A 22,115-nucleotide genomic window follows, 5' to 3' on the forward strand; every position below is an offset into this window, starting at 1 on the left:
GACGGATTAACTCTCCGTGTGTGAGCTGGTTAGATTGTTGCCTTTTTTTATCGTTTATTTTCTTTTTAAAATTCTTTTTCTTTGGGTTTTGGTTTAGTGAGACATTTGGGAAAAATTCGATCAATTTTCCTGTTGATCGATTTCACCAATAGATGGCGCTGTTGTGATATTTTGTGCAATTGGGGCCGGCCGGGACCGATCCCGCGTCGGCGTATTCCTGTCCAGGGGGAGGAGGTAATCGGAAAAAATGTACTAGGGGGCTGAGTGTGTGTGGGGGGAGGGTATGATCCTCTCTGGGTCGATGGCGGAGGACGTCAGAAGCGGCTGAGACGACGGCGACGACGATCGCAACGAGTGCGAGCCACGCGATCGCCCCTCAGCTCGACGGTTTTGGGCGGCCCGTTGGTTTCCTACACGACACAAAAACCGCCGCCAGACCAAACTTTGAAACAAACATCCATCGAACGAAATTCAAACGATTCAATTTCTGAACACAGAGAAATGACCAGTGTGTAGTGTGTGTGTGTACATGTGTGTGTGTGTCTATTCGTACAGCCTGGAACGAGAGCTGCTCTCAGGAATGTGTGAGTGTCTGTGAAAAAAAAAGTCACAAGAGAAAATAAAAATTGCCTCTCTACTCCCCCACCCAGTGTGTGTGTGTGTGTGTGTGAGTGCGTTAATGTGTGTGAGTGAGGGGGGGCCACAGTCAAAAAATTTAAATAGAAAAAAGCTTCTGCTAGTTTCTTAAAGCGAAAAACTGGCAGCCCATTTTTTTGTGCTCCCCTGGAAAACTAACCATTGTTGGGAGATCCATTTGTATTCCATGATGGCCGCCTAACGAGATCTCCCCCTTCCTCTTCCACTAGTTAAAAAGAAAAAAAGAACTTGAGAAATTTTGTTGAAAAAAGAAAAGAAAAAAGAAAAGTTTTTGACATTAAAGGAGTCGATCCCGAGCTGACAACGTCGGTTTTAAAGGTCCTACACACACACACACGGGGGCTCTAATCATCATCTGTGTGTGTGTGTGAAGAGAAGCGGAAGCAAGGAGGCACATCACAATCATGGATCCTATGGATCGGCGAGGGACGGGCTCGTCGCCGGGGATGATGGGCGGCGGCGGAGGTGGCGGAAGTGGCGGCGGAGGTGGCGGTCTAGTGCCGGGATCGGCCAGCCAGCATCACCGCTCCCGCTCAGCCACCCGTACGTCATCGACCAACGCCAATCGATCGTACCACTCGCTGGATCGCGACGGTCACGACCGCGAACGTGAATTCATGCCCATCCGGGAGACGAGAGACGGACGGGACGGCCGAGGTGGCGGAGGCGATATGAGGGATCGCTCCCTGGAGCGCGGAATGGACGGAATGGGCGGCGGAGGAGGCGGCGGAGGCAGCCGGAGAGATCGCTCCATGGATCGCAACGCCATGATGGACGAAGAGATGCTCTACGGCGGAGGCGGCGGAAGAGATATGGTCGGACCGGGCGGTGGAATGGGCGGATCCGGTTTGCCGCTGCCGAGATCGGCTCGTCAATCGCCGGCCGTCGACATGGGCATGAAAGGTGGCAACAGCAACATGATGGGCAACGCCGGAAGCGGTGGCGGCCTGACCAACCGCGAATCCTACCTGATGGAAATGCAAGGGCAGAACGCGGACTTGTCGCGTGAGCTGGGCACGCTCAAACGGGAGCTGGAGATGACCAATCAAAAACTGGGCTCCAGTATGCACAGCATCAAGACCTTCTGGTCACCTGAGCTCAAGAAGGAGCGGGCCCTGCGCAAAGAAGAGTCGGCCAAATATTCGCTCATCAACGACCAGCTCAAGTTGTTAAACGCCGAAAATCAGGTCAGTTTTTCTGTCGATCCTTTTTTCACCTTATTATGTAGCAGCTCCTAGGGCCCTACTCCCAATAACCCAGCAGCGAAATATAAGAGAGTAGTATTGTGCTGTCGCACATCCCCATAGACATATCCTGTATAGGGGCTCTGCTGCCCGTTTATTGGGATTGTCAGCGGGAGCCGGTCCCGTTTCAATGCACATAGAATAGGATAGGAGAGAGAGAGAGAGAGACCCCGTGGTGTAGTACGTAATAGTATTGATCCGGTGCGCAGCGCACCAGATAGACAGCAGCAGCAGACAGCCGAAATGCGTGAGAAGCTCGGGACTGCTCGGGAGAGAAGTTGGGAGGGTGATGTGTGGGGTGGGTGGGTGAACTAACAAAAGGGCCGGTCCTACTACTCTGGGTCCGGTGAGAAGAAGAAAAAGAGTCTAGTACGAACTGTCAAGTCCAATTCGCAGCTCCATTATGACACATTCACGTTGAAAAGAATAGGAGAAGTGTGATGGGAGCGTGAAAAAAAATTCCGCGCAACTTCCTTCCTTCCTTCCTTCCTGCTTTTCTTTGGGGGTTTATTATTAGCGTAACTTTTGCGGTCGCACATCATTCTCACCAACGGCTAAAGATAGGTTGTTTTAATCTAATACGCACACAAAATGTACCAACCAATTACCATCAAATTGGAATGAATTATTCCGATCGGTCGGGACACCGAAGGTCGTTGGGGTCTGTTGCGTGCCGGCGTGCCCAAAAAAGATGATATTATTATAGCTCACTGGAGAATTGGGAGAATAACAATAGCTTAAGTAGAGAGAGGGGGAAAGAAGAAGAAGAAGATTGTGAACGACCAACTTGAGAATTTACCCCGCCGCACCAAAGTAGCGACTTTTATTCGCTTTTTTAGCCCTCGATTTCCTCGTTGATTCAGTGTATCTACGGAATAGTTCCGGAATGAGAAGACGGGCTATAAAGAATAGACTTTGCGGGTTCTTTTTTAGTCGGGGGGATATGTATACAGTCAGCAAGTTATGTATACGCCGGGAATGTAGAGAGAAAGAGTGGGACGCAGATGGCAGCACTGGGTTAGACGTGTACAGCGGGAGACTCCCGGACTGATCGATATACCAAACACGGCGTTTCTTTTCTTTGGCTGGTAGGCGCTGGTAGGTTTTTTTCCTTCCGGTGGTTGTTGTCCGACCTTATTCCTTATTCCTCGCTCGTTCGTTCACGCTGCACGACAAACTTGGGCCGAGTTGGGGGAGAAACTTTGAAAACATTTCATTGATTTCTCTCTTTTACGTCTATAGTTGTAATACGTGTACATTCCATCGAACTTTCTAGTTATCGTCTGGTTGATCATATCCTGGACAATCCGCTCGGGATTCAAACTCTGTAATTGATAGCGTATACTTCCCAAAAAAGTCAATCAAGAAGTTAATCGATTTCTCGCTCAAACGGTGAACGAAAAGTGAGTGAGTCAGGATCTATTCCGGTTTTCCTTATGACTGTGGCAGTGTGGCTATGAGGGGGGGGGGAGGGCTTCTCCTCTGTCCCAATCAGTCGGGACAACACGTTCGCGGCTCTGCCACATCGCACACATCACGCGCAAAATCTTGAGGGAACAAACAGGACCAAAATACAAAAGTAGATTGTCTTTCTGTTTGTACGCCAAAACAAAAGAAAACACATACACGACAGACGAACATTTTATGTCGTGAATTCGGGATTCTTCTCCTTTTTCCAACCAAATGACCTAATCGCCATGGAGATCGCAATAAAAAGGAGCGGGGGGAATGTTCGCAGACCAATTTGGTGAATTCCAAGGATCTGATTTGAAATTTCCCCCCAAAAAAGAATGGAAAAAAAGGGGGAAACTAGAGAGAGAGATAAGGACATTGGATAAGAGATGAATGGATATTATATCTTGGCAATGTGTCTAACAAGGGAGCCGCAAGACTGAACTGGCTTCTTCTTTTTTTCTTTTTTCTTTTTCTTTTTTCCCATTTTGAATCCCTGGCGGGCTTATATATTGTAGGACCGAGTCCACGCCCTGTATATTCCACCGTCCCAACTCCTATGTGTGTATGTGTGAGCTGAGCTTCTCTTTTGTAAGGATTTGCTAGCCTCTATCTGCCCGATTGAGAAAGTCTACACACAGCTCGGAGAGACTCGACAGTTGCACACACACACATGTGGAGAGCTCATTAGTTTGTCTGTTGGGTTCTATTCTCCTGTACTACAGAGCGAGCTCCGTGACGTTGGTTTCGTGCTGCCGACCAAGCCAGAAAAACTATCCGGAGTAGCTGCCGCATTGCCGATGATCACGTGATTTTCCATCTAGACTTATGTGGTCTAAATCTTCCACGAAAGAGAGAGAGAGAAACGGGGGAAAAGCGCCGACTAGAGCAGGAAATAACAAGTAGATAGACACACACGCGCGCGTATATAGCGGGACCCACAAAAATAAAAAATAAAAATGAAAAAAATGTGTACACACATACTGACGAGTCGACCAAAAGTCAAGTAGGGTTTAACCGAACCCTCTAGAGAAAAACATTCTTCTTCTTTTATTTTTATTTCTTTTTTATTTTTGAGGGAAAGTTTTAAAATATTTTTCAATGCCTTCCGCGTTCTCCCCGGTGATTCATTTTTCTTTTTCTCTCCGGTTGATTTCATTCTCATTTGTTGCCGGATGGAAATTCAATCACCGAAAATGCGATTTCAATGTTATTTTTCCCCACGACAGGCAAATCATTTTAGGTATAGCAGGTATATACAGACGAACTTTTCCATCTTGCGAGAGTCTATCAATAAATGAATGGCTTTTTTTGTTTGGTACCGCGCAAAATGCGCAGATGTCGTATATACCAGCGCATTAATTATAAACGCAGCCCCGGGGGGGAAAGAAAGAAAAGAAAAAAGGAGAAATTCAATTGTGTTTGTGATATTACTTCTTGTCGTATATATGGAAGACTCTCTCTGTTAGACAGACGACTAACTCTATTGAGTTTTCCCATTTCCGGCAAACGGCCCCTTTTCGCATATACATGTACACACACCATCTGTAGCTCTCTCACTAGATATTCCCCTGCATCAGAAGGCTCATGTATAGCTAAGAACCAATATTTATAGGAACCAGATCTTTTGTCCGCCCTGGATATGTTGTCCCTTTTAACATCCTCAATGTTTAAGGCAGAGCTAGATGAAAGTTGTGCTGCGGACAGTCTGGAAACTTGTTCACCCGTTGACATTTGAGCAGCAGCAGCAGCAGCTCGATGCTCTTATAGTCGGAAGCGAATGTCTACAACAACGACCGGATCGATGAGATACGGGGGTCGACGCGCTTTGATCGCTAAAGTCCGCGCGCCGGATCGCTTAATAACAACGACATCCCTTTTGCCGATGTGATTCCGCTTCTTTCTTCCTCTAGCTCAGACACAAAAGAGACGAAACATTTGATATTGTGTCGGAGATTCCCCCCCGTTCGTTTTTCGCCCGAAAGCCTTTAGGCCTTCCCATCACGTTCCGCCCGGAATGAAATCGAAAAAGCGCCCGAGGTTTTTTCTTCGGAGAGGGTCGGCGGCTGCTACTCCGCCAATGTCATTCGATTTGGTATATGAGAGAGAGACAGAACTGAAAACGAGGAGCCTCTCTACAGCACCAGGATCGTAAAGTAATATGAAAAAAAAAGCTGAGAGTCTACGACGACGACGACTGTATACATGGTGGCGGAATCGAGCGGCGGATGCCCTTCTCTCTCTCTCTTGTGTTTGCGCACACACAACACGGTGCCGCAGCTGGATCAATAAACAATGTTTGCCGCTTCTCTCTCTCTCTCTCTCACTGCGAGCCAGAAGAAGAAGAAAACAGAGTCGTCGTCGTCGTCGTTGTAGGGGAAAAAGTATAGGAGCAGCTCATCGCCGTCTCAGCACTCGCGGCCGAACCTCATCCAAGATGGCCGCCCCCTCTTTCAAAAAGGCGGGGAGAGGTGCTGATGGCTGCAGTCTTGTATGGGACCCTCGCGTTTTGATCGATCACCTTTCCATTGTCTTCGTCTCCCTGTCGCCCCACCCATCGTACACACACACATATCAGAAGCTTGTGCTTCCAGCTCCTATTTCTTATTTGCTCCGATGAAACATTTCGTTCGTGTGTAGAGAGACGGGCGCGGATGGGTGATATGTGGAATGATCCGCATAGTCGTACTACACATGCCTCCTATTTTCTCATATGACTGATGATGATCATTTGATTTCCTGTTTTTTATTATTTTATTATTTTATATTTCGAATATCTTGTAGAAACAAGCCATGCTGGTACGTCAGCTGGAAGAGGAATTGCGCATCCGGAGCATGCAGAATCACCATCCCAGTCACGAGGTCCGGCAGCAGGTGGAAACCATGTACGCCGAGAATGATCACCTGTCCAGGGAAGTGGCCATTCTCCGGGAGACGGTCAAAGTATGTACTATAACTATATATTATATGATATGCCCAGTTATTATAATCTGACACGAGAAGGATATAGATGATGGCAGAAAAGGGGGAGCAAATAATGGCGAGCGCCTTATTTTTTTATGTTGGCAATCTCGGCAGCAGCGCTCGCCATCCATTCATTTCTTTCATGTGTCTGTTATTTCTAAATTTATTTTTTTCTTTCTGTGTGTGTGTGTGTTATGTGTGTACCACCACCTTAACAACAACACAGGAACTGGAATTGAGGATCGAAACGCAGAAACAGACACTCCAATCGCGCGATGAAAGCATCAAGAAACTCCTGGAAATGCTCCAGAACAAGGGCATGGGTGAGTTCACTTGCACTTGGTTATTTTCGTTTATTATTATTTTCTGGGGGTCTCGATCTTTTTTTTTTTAAATTCCTTTTTAATTATTATTTTTTTTTTTTGAGGGGGATTGAATAACATAAACAAAAATAATTTGGTCTCTCTCTCTCCTCTTTCGGCGCTCTGTTACCATACAGGATTTCTCTCGGGGGGCCCATTAATTCGATATCAATTATATTTTAAGAATTTAATTGTAATTTTTAAAATTATTGATTTAAAAATTTGATGGATGAGACGAGAGAAACCAAATGATGTTATACGTAAAGAGTTCAGATGTGTATTACATCTCTGTGCGTTTGTTTTGATTTTTACAAAAAGAAATTTTTTTCCATGAATTTTTTTATTTTTCATTTCATTTTGTCGTGTTCGGATTCTTGCACTACCGCCAATGATTGACCCGCTCTAAAAAAATATCAGGAAAAGAAGAGGAGAGATTAATGATGCATCAAATGCAGGCGCTGGCACAAAAACAGGTCAACCCCTATACACACAAAATCTAAATATTATACCCAATTCTACTTCAATAGCGCGTACCCATGCTCAACCCAAAAGAGCCTTTTACATTCTCTTCCGTTTTTCATATCTCGTCTTTTTATTTTTCTCAAACCAAAAATAAGAAGACGATTCTCCGGTTTTTTTGTTTTCTTCATTTCGTTTTTCCTCGGTCAAATTTTGTGGTGTGTGTTTCGTTTGATCGATTTTAATTTATTTTTTCCGTGGATGTCGAACGACTTTTGCCTTCTCGACCCGTTAGAGAGCCATGCAAATCCACCCCGCAAAGAGTTCAATTGATATAAGGAAACAAATGGTGTTAGATATGTTTGATAAGGTGCAAAACTGTTTAGCGATTTCACACGCAAACTCCGTGTAACTCCGCATGCCCGAATTCCTCTAGGTGCTATACTGCTCGATATAGCCCTACTTTTTTTTACCACTATATGGCGAAAAACCAAAAGGCTATATTTATGTGCTGGCCTATAGTTTATATGTAGAGTCCATCATTACCCCCTGGTTTCGTCTTACGTAAACTGCTGTAGGAGCGAAAACACACTACTACATTACGTCTAACGACAGTACGTACATGTATACACCATTTCGTAGTTTATAGTTATACAGCCACATATAAGACGGCCCTGATATGAACTATAAATTCTCAGAGACGGACACAGAAACGAGATGGGAAAAAAGAGAGAGAGAAATCTAGTCTTCTTGTCCAGTTATTTGAGATGAAACGAGACAATCAATGTGCGGTATTTCAAGTCCTTATAGTTTGTTTAAAAGAAATATAGGTAAGACTATCTAGTTAACATGATTTAGTGATCGATCCTACAACAGTTTGTGTACTACTACAAAAGAAAGAGAACTGAAATAGTGGGTAATGATTTGTCTTTTTTTCTTTTCTTTCTTTCTTTCTTTCTTTTTTCCTTTCAATGATTTTCCTTACGTCTGTCAAATCTGATTTATTTATTCATTTAACAAAAAAAAAATCAATTCCTGATTTTGATTTCATTCGGTTGAATTTTTTCTTTCCTGCGTTGAATTTTTTTATTGGCCTGCAACCTGCATCGTCACTTTTTATTCTTTTCTTGGTCGGAACGATCCGGTCTGCACGGTCGATCGGGTTCCATCTCCGCTCGTTTACCTCCTTCCTTTATTTCTCTTTTTGGTTTTCAAAATTTCGGTTTGACATCTCATTTCGATTCCGTCCGCTTTTCTTTTTTCTTCGTCTCTCTTCGCTGCTACTGTCCATCCACCACCCCACTCTTTCCCCTTCAATAGGTAGTAGCCTGCTTGTTGCTTCCCCCGATGTGGCCGAGTTCGAAAGACTCAGGAGCCGTCTGAACGAGAGCCAGACGCAGACGCGCTACCTGCAGTCCATGGTCAACATCCGCGATCAGGAGCTGGATAGGGCCAGGAAGGTAAGCTGTCATGTCTCTCTTTTTGTTTTGTTTCTTTCTTCTCTTTTTTTCTGGTTTTTCTAACTCAGTCGGGAACGAAACAAAACAGCATCGAAACCAAAAAGCGCCAGGCCGTCCAAAAAAAGAATGTCAAATTTTTTTTTCAATTATCTCCACATTGCAAATGATTTCAGTTAATCAAGTATCATCCATACCCGAAACGAATGGAATGTTGTTAATTATATAATTTTTTCACTTGCTTGGGGTTTAAAAAAAAAATTTCAAAAGTCCCGCCAAAAAAAAAAGAAATTTAAAATGTCGATGATGACTTTTTTATTTTGGCATGAGATGTGACATGCGACATTCAGTTTGGCCGGTTCCTTCTGTTATTATTTTCTTTTTCGTTCCAACCGCCAAGAGTCAACAAACATTTTGATGTAACAAGCATTCTTGCACCGTGCAAGACCGGAGCACATTTTTTTTCTTGTATCTCAACCCACCACGAATTGAAATGTTTACACACATCACCATCAGATCATTATCCCCCCCTTTTTTATTGAAAAAAAAAATTCTTTATTTATTTAAAAAAGAATTCAAACGAATATGCCAAGGCGGAGCCATTTTGTAAGTATTTTCATTTCCTCTTTCACTACCAGTCAAAAAAAGGAAGAGAGACATCGTTTGAACTTTTTCTTCCGTCTCCCACATCCGAGCGACGGCAACAAAAATTGTCCAGACGAGCTTATAATATTAAATATTCGAACGAGATAACAAATTCCAAAAGCGTCACTATTCATCTTCGTAAAACTTACTTTATTCGTCACACAAAATTTGGCCTTTTTTACTGGACGAAATAAGTACATATCTTTCAAGTCGACTGCTGCTGGCACGTCCCAAAAAGATGAAAGAGATATTCTTTAAAATACTTTTCATAATTTTTTCTTTTACCATCCTCCGTCTTCCGCCGTCCTTGATCGGTATTTTTTCAATATCAAATGAACTCAAATAGTTTCACAAAAAAGTAGCTCTTCTTTTAGATTCTTTTTGAACGAAAAATCGATTTCTAATTTTCGGGCGATTACATTTGACGTTAAACTTACAAAATGGCTGGCTCTTGTTTGTTGATCTCTTGGCCGGGAATATAAGGAAATAAAAAGAAATGAGATCAGAAGTCAAGATTGATGCGTCTTGTCACGCTCCCGATTGCGGAAACGAACAAACAAACAAACAGAGAAAAAAACACGTTCAATTCGGCGAGACTTTGTTAAACTCGAACGGAACCAAAACGGAACAAATTGAATCTTTACGAAAACTGTCAAAACCCACACATGCACACTCCCACGTATACGAACGAACAATCGGCCCCCAACCAAAAAAAGGAATCGGTGCTGTGGCAAGACAAGCTCAAGAGTCTTATCCAAGACCCGGCCCATCGAGGCGATCACGTGACGGAGACTTGGGCGGCTCTGCTGGAGACGAAGGAGAGCCGGATCGCCGTGATGGAGAGGGACATCAGCCTGTTGGAGAAGGAGCTGCTCCAGCAGCAGCAGCTGATGCAGCAGCAGAGAGACCACTGGGTGCGCTCAATCGAACAATCCAATCCGACCACTCCCGTCCCACCGAGGACGGCCACTCCGTCTCAACAGGCGGCGGCGGCGGCGGTGGCGGCGGCCGCCCAGCTCTACCGTCACAGTCCCGTCAACAACGGTCAAACAGCTCAGCACAAAGACGCGGTAAGTTGTTGGCGTGTGTCTAAATGGAAACCACTTGGACTCTTTCTCGGTAGTAGTAGTAGTAGTACGGTAGTGTAGTCGAAGTAGTTAGCCCACTAGAACCCCAATTACGTATGGCCCGCCTAAGGGTTTCTCCACCAGTTATATAGACCGGACACACAATTGACTCTCTCACGGACGAAGGTAAGTAAGCTGCTCCCCCCTTACCCTTTCTCCTATACCAACCGAACTTTTTGACTCTCCAAAAATAGAACGATGCACAGCAAGTGACCCGCGAGAGTAAATTGATCATCGATTCGTTCTCCCCCTTCTCCTTCTCCTTGTATTCCCAGCATAATTAGATTTTCCGCACTTTAGATCACACCACGATATATACATTATGTATATCCTTGCGTTCGCCTTGTTCATCTTGATTGGTTTGTTATATATATCTATATATATCTCGACCTTTGATTGCGTGTTGGAATCGACAAATATGTCCTGTATACTGTTAGTTTTTTTTTTGTATTATGTATATATCTACCAGGTTTCCTATAGATATATATATATACTTTTCTATACTACATATTGGCCTCGGTGGCAACAGCACGTTTATATAGGCTTATATTTATAAAAGAGCGAATCAATGGCGAAGCCATATTCGAAACTCGCGCGCCAAGCTTATTATTATTGGATGGAAAGCAACACTTGAACTGAACGTATATCCTCTCGATATATATTTTATTTTTGCCATCATCATCATAATGGATGTGTTTGCTTCGCTTCTAATAATATTGACACATTCTTTTATACGTATAACTAGCAAGTTGGTAGGGAAGGCAAAGTCTTGACCGAGGTTTACCTATTTTATTTTTTATTTTTTGGCTTTTATTCGTATCGTTCTTTTTCTTTTTTTTTACCTCGTCAAGTTTCTTTTGAAAACATTTCGATCGATTGGATTTAACACAATACTTTGCCGAACTTCTCTATTCTTAAAATTATTCAGCGCCTCCAAGGCTCCAATATTCAATACATCGATTTATCCGCAGTTCCGCGCTAAAATCCAATTCGAAATGTTTACGATCGAACGAATTTGATTTTTCTTTTTCTTTTGATAACAATCTGTTTTGATACGATTTTATTTTTCCCAATTACTTATCGATAAAACAAAACCCGAACCCATGTCTTATAAAACAACAAAATACCTCGACCCGTAACCCCCTTACGAACTATATGGCCGGCGCGTGCAGATCGAAGAGCTCCGGATGGAAATCGGAAAGCGGGACCAAGAACTGCTGGCAATGGGGGCCAAGATGAAGACGCTGGAGGAGCAACATCAGGACTACCAGCGTCACATAGCCGTGCTGAAGGAGAGCCTCTGCGCCAAGGAAGAGCACTACAACATGCTCCAAACGGATGTAATATGCATTTAATCTGCTTTTAATTTAAATGATGGAGCCTATTAGCTGGAATAATCTTTTTTAATCGGCGGAAGGTGGAGGAATTGAGGCAGCGGCATGAGGAGAAGAACCGGATCATCGAGAAAAAGACTCAGATCGCTTTACAGGCCACCCAGGAGCGGAACCGATTCACGGCCGAGGTCAACGAGATGCGCGATCATTTGGACATCCGCGACCGCAAGATCAACGTCTTGCAGCGCAAGGTAAAATGACCCACTTTATTTTTAATTTATTAATGCTAGAGTGACAGTGAAACCCAATTTGTATTATTGATACATCACCGCCATGAAACATTGTTTTATCAATTGAAACTTGTTGTCAATTTATGTCAATTTGTCAAATAATTTTGTCAATCCCCAACGGTCGTTCAATCGCTTTCAATCAGTGTGACGCAAGCCATTGTCGGATCGTGCGGATATAATTTATCAAAATGAGAATTGTTTCGGTTGTTGTTGTTGTTGTTGTTCATATGCTCATCAACGCGGTGGTCGGTGCCGTGAACACTTTTGTGTATGCTTGTCCGTTGTCTGACAAATTCTAGATCGAGAATCTCGAGGACCTGCTGAAGGAGAAGGACAACCAAGTGGACATGGCCCGGGCTCGAATGACGGTGAGTGTCGGTGTTGTCGACAAAAGTTGTCCGTCTTACGTCTGCTCACGTCCGATCTTCAATAATTCACTTTGGCCGCGCCTTCTATTCGATTGACCCTCTGTCAAGGCAATGCAGGCGCACCACTGTTCGTCGGAGGGTGCCGTTTCGTCCCTGGAGGAGGCCATCGGCGACAAGGAGAAGCAGATCAGCCAATTGCGTGAGCAGAGGGACCGGGCCGAGCAGGAGAAGCACGAAGAGAGGGATCTGCACGAGCGGGAAATCGCCGAGTACAAGATGAAGCTGCACACTCTGGAGAGCGAAGTGGAGAAACTCGGGGTGAGACTGGATCGAGCCCTGGCCGAGAAGGACAAGCTGGAGGCCAAGTTGGAGAGCTCCCAGTCGGAGCTGGGCAAGTCGAAAGCCGAGCTGGATCGGGTCCAGGGCGACGCCGGCAAGAGCTCGGTCGAATGGGAATCGGCTAAGCAGCGCATTTCGCGCTACGAAATGGAGAACGAGCGGCTCAAGTCGGAGAACGAGCGTCTGCGACACGATCTCGACCGCTCCACTTCCACTTTCGGCCGGACCCAATTAAACGTCACGCAGGAAGCCGAGCGGATTCAAGAGAAACTGGACAAAACTCAGGTATTTAACATAATCCCTTCCGGGGGCGGGTGGGATCGTCTTTATTGCTAAGGAAAAGCCAATTTCATTGATGGGATGCACGTTAATATTATGTACAGGCGGAATTGAGGCGAGCGCTGGCCGAATTGCGGATGAACCAGTCGGAGTGGGAGAGGAGCCGTGCGGAGGCGGAGCAATTGCAGGAGAAAGTCGAGAAATCCCAGGGCGAAATCTACCGCCTCAAAGCCAAATTGGAGAACGCCCAGTCGGAAAAAGAAAACCTCCAGGTCAGTCATGTTGAGAGCCATGTGTATACATTAGTTAAAGCTATACGTATACGTCCAAGTCGCTCCACATCTTCTATAAATGGGCTCATTTTCATCCATCCGCATTGATGTGCTTTCCAACTACTATTCCAACAGTGCCATTCACCGCTGAATAGCCAACTGGACCGAATAGACTTTGAAAAATAAAAGAAACGGCTGTAGTAATAATAATATACACGTCGAATATGGCGAAATGGGTTCTCGGCAATGCTTAGAGTGTTGGCCAGCTCCGGAAGTACGCATTCGCCGCCCTTAAAGTTACACACTCTTTTTTTTTCTCGCCTTTTTTGTTTTCCTTCTTCCGTGCACTTTGAAGAAGAAAAGGCGGCGGAATATAAAAAAAGGAAGGGCCTGGGATTTTTGGAGGAAAATGATTGGGCCTTGTGTGCACGACGGAGCGTGGACTATGTGGCGGTTAATGGAAGCGGGAAGAGAGAACGGAAGGAGAGCGAAAAAAAAGAAAAATAAAATAGAAAAGAAGAAGAAGATGGAAAAAGCTAAAGGCGCAATTCAATTCCGGCCGGCGGCTTGATTGATGGCGGCGGCTGCGACTGCTTTTCTGTTAGTGGCAAGTGACGACGGCTAAAGGTTAACTCTATTGTCTTCTCTTTCTCCGGTCGGGGAGCAGCTAAACCCCCCACCACCGACGTCCTCCTCCCGGTGGTGAGAACCGCGCCCTTCTGTCTGGGACAGGACCAGGGTCTACCGATATAGAATCGATTTTGCTTTGATATTGCCAAGGGATAAAATAAGGGCAGACGTGAGGGTCTTTGATATGAGAAAAAGAGTCATCCTCCTTTTCATCAATTCGTCATTTTCAGGACCTTGTTTGTTGTTTGGTCGCCTCTTGGGGGGGGGGGTATAAAAGGGGTTTTGGGCAACCAAATTGGAAGTTGTCTCGCTTGGTAATTGAATCCTATTTTTATATACATGTTGTTGTTGTTGTTGTTGTTGTCGACAGGAGGAGTACGAGCGGTGTCAAGGCAGCGTTTCGCGGCTGCACGCCGAGCGCGACAAGGCCATCTCCGACGTGGAGAAGGTTCGCGAAGAGCTGGAACGCTGTCAGAGTACGCTGGGCAAATTGCAGCTGCAACAGGAGAAGACCCAGCAAGGGTACGACAAGGCCCAGAACGATGTCGATCGTCTGCAGGAGCGACTGGACAAGGCCCTGGTCGAGTCTCGCAAAGTAAGAAAATAAAAAAAATCTTGGCCGCTCATTCCATTCCTTAAGAAGTCTTTCATCTCTTTTTTCTTCTTTCTTCATCTATTTATTTCTCTCGTTTTGGCTCCGTGTTATCGATTATTGGCTGACTCAACGGGAAGCCATCATTCAATCCTTCTTTCTTTTATTATTTTTATTTCTTCTTTTCTCCTTTGGTTCTGTACGTTCCGCTATTTGATATCCGCTTTATTGATCCAGTTCCAGAGCGAGAAGGAGAAATACGTCTACGACTTCGACAACATGCAGGCCCAGTTGGACAAATCGGCGGGCCAGTTGTCCCGCGTCCAAAAGGAGAAGGAAAACATCCAACAAGAAATGGAACGAATTCGGGAGAAACACGACAAAAACCAGGCAAGTACCAACCCCCTCCAGCCCCATAACAGAGATATCACGACCGGCGATTCACGATACCAAAACAAAAAATAAAAAAGTAGAAGAAGCCGCTAGATGAAATCAATCACCGATTGCACGAACAAAAAATATGTCTCGGTCACTTTTTCCGAGTTTCTCCATTTTTTTGTCGTTTGTTTGTTGGATCCCGCCGACTTTCTCACTCGTTTCTTATATTTTTATTTGGTTTCTCTCTCTCTCTGACTTGACAACAGGCGTTGACGATGCGATTACAAAAGGAGCGCGATGTCGTCGGCCAGGAAGCGGAGTCGCTAAGAGAGAAACTGGAACTTGTCCAATCGCAAGTCGCCAAGGCGACGCGGGATCGTGAACTCCTCCTCAGTGAGACGGAATCCAGCCGGGAGCGTTTCGACAAAGTGAATCAGAATCTACTCAAAGTCCAGGTTCGAATTTCAGACTTATATGTATTGTTTCCCCCCACTTTCGTATCATATTAATCAACTCCCTCATAAACCTTTAAATATCTGAGGCTTTTATTGATCGTCCGGCACAATTTGCCGTGTCACTTAAGCGCCGTAATTCAATTAGCGACTGAGCCACTTGAAAATCCATTATATACTCTCGAGTCAAGCCTTTTGAACTGCACCGAGATCAAAAGCTCGACCCATTGTGTGTGTGTGTACTACCATCATCCATTTCATTGATTTCTTTTCCTATTGTGTGTGTGTTGTCTCTCTCCACTCTGGTTTCCACACACACTCTCTCCATCATTTTCTTAGACGGAGAGGGATGATTTGTCAGCGGAATTGAGCCTGTTGCGCGATCGGCTGGACAAGGCCCAGGCCAACGCCAGCAAGGCCATGGAGGAGCGAGACAGCGCCGTCAAGGAGACGGAGCGGCTGCTGGAGAAGTCGGACAGGAGCCAGGGCGAAGTCTACCGGCTCCAGGGCAAACTGGACACGTCCCTGGCCGAGCAGGAGAGACTGCGCAGCGAGAGCGACAAGACCCAGCTCCTGGCGTCCAGGGCCCGCGAGGATTTCCGCAAAGCCCACGAAGAGCTTCAAGACGTTAAGGAGAGCCTGGACAGGGCCCTGCTCCAGCTCTCCAAGTCCAAGGAGCACGAGGAGAAGCTCAAGGAGGAGCTGGAGAAGCACTCGGTCGACGTGGAGATGCTGCGGGAGCGGCAGGAGAAGAGCCAGAGCGAGTACCGGCGAGCCTACAGCGAGAAGGAGAAGCTGGAGAGCGAGCTGGCCAGGGTTCAATTCGAGCTGGAGCGGACCTCGGCCCAGCACTCGAAGGCTTACGCCACGCTGGAGAAGACGCAGGAGGATTTCGCCCGCAAGCAGGTGGAATTGGAGATGATTTCGGAGAAATACGACCGGCTCCAGGTGGAGCTGCGCCGCGTCCAGTCGGAATGCGACCGCTACCGGACCGAGTGCGAGACGCAAAAGGAGGAAGTGGACCGGTTCGCCGCCCGCATCGGCAAGTACCAGGATCTGCAGGAGCGGACCAAGGAGGAGCAGGACAAGTTGGCCGTCGAGGCCGAACGCTACAAGGATCGACTGGCCCGCGTCCAGTCCGACATGGAGAAACTCCAATCGCACAAAGAGAGGACGGACCAAGAGAACGCCCGGCTCAAAGTCGAGCTGGAACGGCAGGCGGAGAACGTCAAGCAAACGGTGTCGGTGACGCGGAATCAAGCGGCGGCCGAGAGCGCGGCCGAACTGGTCCGTGTCCAGGGCGAGTTGAGCCGATCGCAGAACGAAATCCAGCGGCTGCAGGTGGAGCTGGGCCGGGCCCAGGCCGAATCGGAGCGCCACCGCGACAAGTACGAGGCCGGCCAGCAGGAAGTGCAGAGGCTTCGGTTGACTTGCGAGAAGAGCGACAAGGAGCTGGCCCGCGTCACCCAGGACATGGAGCGACGGATCGCTCTGATGACCAAGACCAGCAGTGACCAGGATCGCTGCCAGATGGAGATGGATCGACTCCGCATCGAAATCGAGAAAGTCAAAGACAAGTACGACCGCTCGCAGGCGGAAGTGGTGCGGATAACGCAGAAGCTGGAGCAGGAGGAGCGAGACAAGGAGAAACTCAAAGTCCAGGTGGCTCAGCTCGAGTCGCACAAGGATCGAGCCATGGGAGCCGGGCAGAAGCAGTGCGAAGAGCTGACGGAACGGAATCAAAAGTTGCAGATGGAGTGCGAGCGGCTGAGCCAGGAGAAGGAGCGATCCAGCGTTCAAGTGCAGCGGCTCAACTTGGAGCTGGAGAAACATTTGAGCAAGTTCCAGGAGAACAGCCAGGCTTCCAAGAAGGAGCTGGATCGATTGGTGGAGGAGCGCGAGAAATTGGCCAGGGAGATCCAGACGACCAAGACGGAGAACGAGCGGTTGCGCGAAGAGCTGCACCGGCTCCACCGATCCCTCGAGTCCAGCCAGGGAGCCAAAGAGGAGGTGACCAAGTTGCAGAAAATGATCGATTCCATGCAAAACGAGCTAGGCCGGCTCAACGCCGAGCGCGAGAAGCTGTCGTCCAACATGTCGCAAAAGGACAAACAGTGGGAGAAGATGGAGAAGCAGCTGGTCAAGATGGAAGCCGAGCTGAAGAAAGTCTCGACGGAGCGGGATCAGGTGATCGTCCAGCTGGAGAAGTCGCAGGAGATGCTGGTCACGTTCCAGCACGAGCTCCAGCAATCGGATCAGGGATTAGAGAGGACCAAACAGGAGAACGAGAGACTCAAGAGGGAGCAGGAGCGGATCCTGCGCGACGTCGAGCAAGGATCGCGCGACGTGATGCAAGCCAAGGAGAAAGAGTTCCAGCGGCTGCAGAGCCACGTCCAGCAGCAAGAAAAAGAGCTGGCCAAGAGCCAGCAGGAGATGGCCAGAGATCGACAGCGAGCCGAAAAGGCTGAGCGCGATTTGGCAAACGCTCAGCGGCAGCTGCAGGAGCGAGCCGGCCAACTGGAAGGAGCCGCATCGCAAGCCGGTCAGGCCGTCGAGATGGAAAGAAAAAGAGCCGAACGGGCTGAGCAGGTCGGCAGGGAGCTGCAGGAGAGTTTTGTCCAGCAGAAGAAGCTGTCGGAGCAGCAGCAGCAACATCTGGCCCAGCTACAGCAGCAGATCGGCCAGCAGCAGCAGCAACTAGCGGCCCAGCAGCAGCAACTGGCCCAGCAGCAGCAACACCTTCAAAAAGCTGCCGGCGAACAGGGAGCGGCGGCTGCGGCCGAAGTGCAGAAACTGCGCAAAGAGCTGATGTCCGCCCAGCAGGAAGCTCAAAAAGCTTCGGGCGAACGCGAAAGGGCGTCGGCTCAAGTGGCCAAGACCCAGCAAGAGCTGAAGAGCGCCGTAGTTGAAAGGGAGCGACTTCAATCGCAGCTGGAAATGCTCGTCAACGAGTTGAGCAACCGACAGGTATACAGAGGCGAACCAAAAGGACCCACTCCGGATCTGTTATTCAACATTTTTTCTTTTGAGTTATATTTAGTGATTTGATTAGAGTGACGATTATTATAGTCGATCTCGTTTGTTTGTATATTTGGTGGAAATTTCAGTTGATTCAATCCCCGATCTATTTGGTTTTCTATTTTGTTGCCATTATTCCTTATGTTTTGTTTCTCCTTTTCAGTTGTGTCGATTTGTGATTTGCTTTCAGTTCACGCGTTTGTGTGTTTTCTTCCGCATTTGTTTGTCCCGGCAGAGGGACGTGGAGAGAATCTCTTGTCATGAATCCCCTTTTTGTTTGTGTTTGTTTTTAGTTGGAGCTGCAGGAAGCCACGACAGCTCGTAGTGACAGCGAGGAAACCACCAAATTGAGGCGGCAGGTTGAAGAGCAGCGGAAGCAATTGGAAGAGCTGCGGAGGTCCAGTGACCAGCGAGCCAAGCAGATTGAGGAGCGTCAGAGGGCGTTGGAGGAAGCCGAACGTCAGGCCAAAAAGAGGAAAGAAGCACTCGACCAGTTGGACGAGAGGCTCAAACAACAACAGAAAAACAGTCCGGCAGCAGCGGCAGCTGGAGGACCTGCCGGCAAGCAGATCGCCGAAAAGGATTCAGAGATCAAGCAGCTGAAAGAGGACAGCCAGCGGGCTCAGAGCGAGACGGAAAGGCTCCTGCAGTTGATGCAAATGACGCAAGAAGAGCAGTTCGCCAAAGACAAGACCATCATGGAATTACAAGAGTACGTAGTTCTCTCTGCAGCATTAAAGGATTAGAGATTTTCTTCATTCAATCAAAAGCTCATTCATTATATAATCTCGTCTTTTTTCGTTCTTTCTTTCTTGGCCGGTGGTTATATTGTCGACATGGTGGACTTACACACAGGGCGTTAAGAGTGGAACGATCCAAGCGTGCGCAAGCCAGCGCGGATGAGCGAAGCGCAAATCAAGATCCTCGAGGCCAGAACCGATCACAGGTTTATAATTTGCATAATTCTAAAGCTTGGCGTATTAATCGTGAATACTAATCATTAACAACAAATCACATACTACGAATGGCTGCTTTCTAACTCTTAAACTGTATACATAACAAACAAACGTTTCAGCCCGGCGCCTCCGTTCCGGGGGTGCAAGCCTTAACCAACGCTGGCGGATTCCTAAAAAGCCTCTTCTAATCCACAAAATCATGACATCAACATCTTTTTTTTTTATCATTATTTTTATTTTTATTTCAATTTCATTTCTATTTATTTATTATTATTTCTTTTTCATTAAAAAATTTTATTTCAACCATTTCCTTCCATCCTCGAATTTCGTTTGTGCAAATCTCATTATCATTATTGCCTGCACTTTGGTTGCCCGTTGCGTGCATGGTTTACTCGGTTGGAATCCAATTTCGTTTTGTTGAGTTTTCATCATTTTGATTCGTGTCCTGGAAATGACGTCGGCCCAGACGACGGAAGAGAGCGACCAAGGGAATTCGTCGGATGCTACGGTGCAGAAGCGAGAGGATTGGCTGTCTCAAAGGAAGGATGAGCTGGAAGACGTCATTCAACAGCTGGAGGAAGTGATCCGCATCAAAGAGTTTGCCATCGATCGACTGACGAAAGAGCTGGGCGACGTACGAGACCAATCCGCTTTGCTGGAAGGTCAGCGGACGAGGAGTCTGGATCAGAAAGAAGACCGGATCGAAGAGCTGGAAGAAGCTCTCAGGGAGAGTGTTCGCATCACAGCTGATCGTGAAGTGGCCCTCGACGCTGAGACTCAACAGCGGACGATCCTCGACCAAAAGGTTCTCTCTTCTTCTTTTTGTCAAAGAATGCCTGACTTTTCTTAATTGCCATTTCCCATTCACCCGCGTATATGACATTCTTGATTTCTTCCATCCATCGTGTTCAGGTGGGGCGGCTAGAGCAGCGATTGCAGTCGATGCATAACGCCAAGAGTTTGAAATGCCGTCAGTGTCGACCGAACCGGCTGCGACTCCAGGAGCTCCAGTCCCGGTTGAGTCAATTGCTGTCAGAAAGGAGAGGCCACCTCCACGAACTCTTCGACATGAAGTAATATATCTGTCAAAAAATAAAAACGAATTGTTAAACAAATTGAATGTCAATCTGACAGGCAAGAAGCTTTAGAGGCTGCCATCAGTGAACGAGACGCACAGCTCGGCTTGCTCGAAGTCTCCGGCATCAAAACAGCCAGGGCTGCGGAACGCGCCGACGATTTAAGAGCCGATCGGAAGCGACTGATGCAAATGATGAAACAACAGGTAATACACAGCATCAGGAAATATATTTGTTTAAATGATTATAGTCGAGTTATATTTTACGCAGAACGAGAAACGAGTCAAATTGTTACTCGAATACGAAGATGAGAATCTTGCCGGCATCGACGGTGACGATTTCCACGCAGGAGACTCTACGGAAGACAGTGATGATCCGGTATGCAAATGAATGGAGCAATATACACACGCGTTCCGTCGATGAAATCGATCGTCGTTCAGTGCGCTAACTATACTTGTCAAACGATGGAGACAAATAATTCAGTGAATACTACAGAACATATCTCTGTAAAATGGTATTATCTCGCATTCGAATTTCTTTGATTCATTTCTGGAGACAACAAGACAAAAAAAAAAAACGTATAGTTAAATATGATTATTAGTCAACTGCCAATTGTTCAGCGTTTGATGGCCAATAATTTTCAACCACTTTTATGTTTCGAGTTGTTTCTATATATTAGACTCTATCGTCATGTTCTCCATTCGTCATCTTTAAAAAAAAATCCTTTCAACACCTTTGTCCCGATTTCGCAGAGGATTGTTCATTATACTATAAATACATATACAGTGTTCCGAGATGATGAATCCTCCAACGAGTCTGTGCCCCGCCCAAACAACAACAACAACAAAAAATAAATAAAAAAAAAAAACACGATAACAATGATTAGTCATAGCTAATAGGCTATAATGTAAAGTGCACAATATTATATTGACTGAAGTTTTAATTGTTAATCGTTTCTGATTCTTCCTTACGCTGCCCGCGCATTCGTCGTGTCCGTCACTCCCTCTTTCTCTCTCTCTTCTCTTCTCGTTTGTTTGTTTAAACTTATTCTTAAAATTAAACAATGGCACTGGCAAGTCTCGGACCGATAGGGCAAGATGAAGAAGTGAATCAATATTTACAACATTTCTGAACTTGTGTGTGTGTGTGTGACTGTGTGAGAGTGTGTAGTTTGAGTGCGCGAATGTCGACATTCTTTATGATTTGCCAAGCCTTTCTCTGCCCTCTTTCTCTCTATTTATTCTCCCCCAAACATTTTTGATGTATTGACGTTCAGCCATCATCTGACCCGACCTGACAGGTTTAATATTTCACTCGACCTACCTTTTTTCGCGTAATTAACACTGTTTAGTTCATCCAATACTATTGTTTTGTTTTTTTTCAAAAATTTCTCTCATCGCGTTCCAGAAAAAAATATTCTATATTTATGTTTTGATTTTTGGGTTGGATTTCCCTTTTTCTTGACGTTGGCCGTCTTCTCTCCACAATCTCTGAAAGTGCGGTCATAAACACCGGTTGTTCATCGTTGTTGTTACATACACTTCTCCGCTAATTGTAGCCTACTTTTGTCAGATTATTAATTGACAAGATCGGTTGTTGTGGTAAAGGATTTTCACAGGTGTGCTGGACAAAACTACAAAAGCAAAATATAATCTGATATCTCGATGAAAAGAGTAGCATTCTTTTTCATCATCGAGACAGAAAATGTGACAAAAGCTTAAAACTACAAAACTACAGCCGCACAAAATTAATTCGGGAAATTCA

The 22,115-nt window shown here is 46.2% G+C and overlaps 1 protein-coding gene across 4 annotated transcripts; it reads left to right on the plus strand.

Moving 5' to 3' along the window:
- Positions 1-290: 290 nt before the first annotated feature.
- LOC124206318 (trichohyalin-like) lies at positions 291-21,908 on the plus strand. Of its 4 annotated transcripts, none has more exons than XM_046604061.1 (20): positions 293-1,844; positions 6,138-6,296; positions 6,544-6,640; positions 8,459-8,598; positions 9,957-10,310; positions 11,540-11,707; positions 11,785-11,952; positions 12,291-12,359; positions 12,468-12,983; positions 13,082-13,249; positions 14,250-14,474; positions 14,709-14,861; positions 15,116-15,304; positions 15,641-18,268; positions 18,613-19,031; positions 19,175-19,265; positions 19,742-20,080; positions 20,188-20,348; positions 20,410-20,557; positions 20,622-21,908. In XM_046604061.1, the coding sequence occupies exons 1-20, from the start codon at positions 1,062-1,064 to the stop codon at positions 20,739-20,741; spliced, it is 7,095 nt and encodes a 2,364-aa protein (XP_046460017.1). In that variant the 5' UTR covers positions 293-1,061; the 3' UTR covers positions 20,742-21,908. The 4 variants fall into 4 exon arrangements, with proteins under 4 accessions (XP_046460020.1, XP_046460017.1, XP_046460018.1 ...); XM_046604062.1 differs by having other exon boundaries at positions 12,477-12,983; XM_046604063.1 differs by lacking the exons at positions 8,459-8,598; positions 9,957-10,310 and adding an exon at positions 7,097-7,152 and having other exon boundaries at positions 294-1,844.
- The last annotated feature ends 207 nt before the right edge of the window (positions 21,909-22,115 follow it).

Source organism: Daphnia pulex, chromosome 10 (genome assembly GCF_021134715.1).
Source record: "Daphnia pulex isolate KAP4 chromosome 10, ASM2113471v1".
Taxonomy (NCBI): Eukaryota; Metazoa; Arthropoda; class Branchiopoda; order Diplostraca; family Daphniidae; genus Daphnia; species Daphnia pulex.

Bases quoted from the DNA above. Each gene is read 5' to 3' on its own strand.
- LOC124206318 (XM_046604061.1), top strand. From the start codon at position 1,062: ATGGATCCTATGGATCGGCGAGGGACGGGCTCGTCGCCGGGGATGATG. The intron at 19,032-19,174 runs GTACGTAGTTCT...ACTTACACACAG, and splicing joins ACCATCATGGAATTACAAGA to GGCGTTAAGAGTGGAACGAT. The intron at 20,081-20,187 runs GTTCTCTCTTCT...CATCGTGTTCAG, and splicing joins GGACGATCCTCGACCAAAAG to GTGGGGCGGCTAGAGCAGCG.